Source organism: Macrobrachium nipponense, chromosome 5, assembly GCF_015104395.2.
Source record: "Macrobrachium nipponense isolate FS-2020 chromosome 5, ASM1510439v2, whole genome shotgun sequence".
Classification (NCBI taxonomy): Eukaryota; Metazoa; Arthropoda; class Malacostraca; order Decapoda; family Palaemonidae; genus Macrobrachium; species Macrobrachium nipponense.
Window position 1 is genome coordinate 102,417,785 of NC_061107.1, and position 2,937 is coordinate 102,420,721.

Here is a 2,937-nt window from a genome sequence, read left to right on the forward strand (position 1 = left end):
CAGTGGAGGGCTTTTGCCACTGAATCATACCTGTTTTTGCACTGGTTCTGTGCAAGTGCGGGACATTCGCTTGCTACGTGGTTTATGGTTTTTTCGTATTGCACTTCCTACATATGGATGAGATGATTTTGGGTACGATTTCCACTGACATATTCCATATCCTTCTTATTTCTATTTTCAGATCTTGATACTTATCCATGTTTTCCCTCTCTTTCTCTTCAAATCTGGTGCCCCATGGTATTGCGACATAAATGAGTGATACTTTCTTCTTGACTTTGTCAATCAACGTCACGTCTGGTCTATTTGCACATATCACCCTATCCGTTCTGATACCATAGTCTCAGAGGATCTTTGCCTGATCGTTTTCTATCATTCCCTCAGGTTGGTGCTCGTACCACTTATTACTGCAAGGTAGCTGATGTTTCTTGCACAGGCTCCAGTGGAGGGCTTTTGCCACTGAATCATGCCTCTTTTTGTACTGGTTCTGTGCAAGTGCCAGGCATTCGCTTGCTATGTGGTTTATGGTTTCATTTTTCGTATTGCACTTCCTACATATGGGAGAGATGTTATTTCCGTCTATCGTATTTTGAACATATCTGGTTCTTAGGGCCTGATCTTGTGCCACTGTTATCATTCCTTCAGTTTCCTTCTTTAGCTCTCCCCTCTGTACCCATTGCCACGTGTCATCGCTGGCTAGTTCTTTAGTCTGTCTCATGTATTGTCCATGCATTGGTTTGTTGTGCCAGTCCTCTGTTCTGTTTGTCATTCTCCTGTCTCTGTATATTTCTGGGTCTTCGTCTACTTTTATTAGTCCTTCTTCCCAAGGACTCTCGTCTTCACTGGTTTTCAGATATTGCCCCAGTGCTCTGTTCTCGATGTTGACGCAGTCCTCTATACTTAGTAGTCATCTCCCTCCTTCCTTTCATGTTATGTATAGTCTGTCTGTATTTGCTCTTGGGTGTAGTGCTTTGTGTATTGTCATATGTTTCCTGGTTTTCTGATCTATGCTGCTGAGTTCTGCCTTCGTCCATTCCACTATTCCTGCACTGTTGACGCAGGGCCTTTGCTGCTTCTTTCATTTCACGGGAGAGGATACCACTATTATATGTGCCGCGTTCCGTGAGGGCTTCTGCAAGCAGGAGGGGCTGCAAGGAGTCGGTGGTGCGGACGAGATTGCGGCTTTCATATTGTTGTATCGAATCGAGCAGCAACTCGGCCTCTAGTGAAATGAAAGAAGCAGCAAAGGCCCTGCGTCAACGAGAAGACATAACTGTGCGCCGTGCAGATAAAACAGCAGCCTTCGTCCTGATCAAGACAGCGGAGTACCGCCAGAAGTTGGATGCCATCTTGTCTGACAGTACTAAGTTTGAGCGCCTCACTAAAAGCCCCACAGATGAAATAAAAAAAGAAGCCAATGACATCATTAGCAGTGTCAATGCAGCCACCAATGCCGTGCACATCCCGCCCATCATCGGAGATTACAGCCTTGGCTATCTGTACGGCAACGTAAAAACACAAAAAAATGGGAACCCTCTCCACCTCATCATCAGCCAGACACCCGCCCCCACGTATGGACTGGCAAAGCGCCTTAATCAAATTTTGACGCCCTACGTGCCAAGCCGATATAGCCTTCGCTCTTCAACGGAATTCCTCAAAGAAATCCGAGACTCCCCAGGAACAGGCACTATCGCCTCCTTGGACGTAGAATCCCTTTTCACGAACGTTCCTGTTGACGAGACCATCAATATCATTATGGACCGTATCTACAGGGACCCCTCTACACCCCAGCTGAATATCCCAGAAGTATCCCTGCGGACACTCCTCGAGATATGTACGAAGAAGGCCCCATTCTCCACCCATAAAGGCCAGATGTTCCGACAAAAGGACGGAGTCGCGATAGGTTCCCCTCTTGGTGTCCTATTCGCCAACTTTTATATGGGCACTGTGGAAGAGAGAATTTTCTCTAATATCAGAAAACCCCGAAAATACGCAAGGTACATCGACAATATCTTTGTACAAGCCGAGGATGAGGAAGAGGTTGAAGCTGTTCGACGCATGTTCCAGCATTGCAGTTCGCTGAATTATACCGTCGAATTCAGCAACGAAGGCCAGCTCCCCTTTCTCGACGTCCTCATCTCCAAGACCGATGATGGCCTAAAAACCTCCGTGTATACAAAGCAAACAAACCTAGGGCTTTGTCTGAATGGCGACAGCGAATGCCCTGCGCGGTTCAAGAACACCACAGTCAGGGCCTACATTCGGAGGGCCCTTACTCACTGTTCTTCCTGGCAGGACACTCACAAAGAACTCGACCGAGTCACTCAGATGCTCGTTAATAACGGGTATCCGAATCGACTTGTTGATAAAGAAGTTCGAACAGCACTGGATCGGTGGTACGGCGAGAATGAGAGACCGCAGCCCCACCTCCATGAGAAGATCAAGCTGTATTACAAAGCAAGAATGCACGCACGTCACTTTGAGGATGAAGATGCTTTGAGAAAAATAATCAAAGAGAATGTGACCCCTACCGAAGCCGACAAAGAACTCGAACTTGTAATTTATTACCAAAATTGACGTGGATGTCCCAGCTCTTACGTTGGTATGACTTCTATGAAACTGTCCAAGAGGATTTCCTGCCACGTACAAGAAGGAGCGATTAAAAACCATATCATGACAGCACACCAGGAAGCTATCTCCCGCGACGGTATTATCAAGAATATAAAGATAATAGGGAGGGCTCCTAACCAGCGACGCTTGGAACTCCTCGAGGCACTCCTCATACAGCAAGAGAAGCCCTCATTGAATACGACGCAGGAAGTGCTCTTCCTCCCCACCAACTTAAGGAGACCTATGTGTATAAATAATACAAGTAATACCAGACCGAGCGACACCCCCGATCTAAGAATACCAGATGAGACGAGCAGCCCAGCAGCCAAT

At 46.9% G+C, this 2,937-nt stretch overlaps 1 protein-coding gene across 1 annotated transcript; it reads left to right on the forward strand.

The window, feature by feature from the left end:
- Positions 1–1,227: 1,227 nt before the first annotated feature.
- Positions 1,228–2,574, forward strand: LOC135215872 (uncharacterized). The gene has a single exon (XM_064250826.1). It carries the CDS (start codon positions 1,228–1,230, stop codon positions 2,572–2,574), a length of 1,347 nt encoding a protein of 448 aa, XP_064106896.1.
- Positions 2,575–2,937: the final 363 nt, after the last annotated feature.

Coding starts and splice junctions, on each gene's coding strand:
- LOC135215872 (XM_064250826.1), top strand. CDS start 1,228: ATGAAAGAAGCAGCAAAGGCCCTGCGTCAACGAGAAGACATAACTGTG.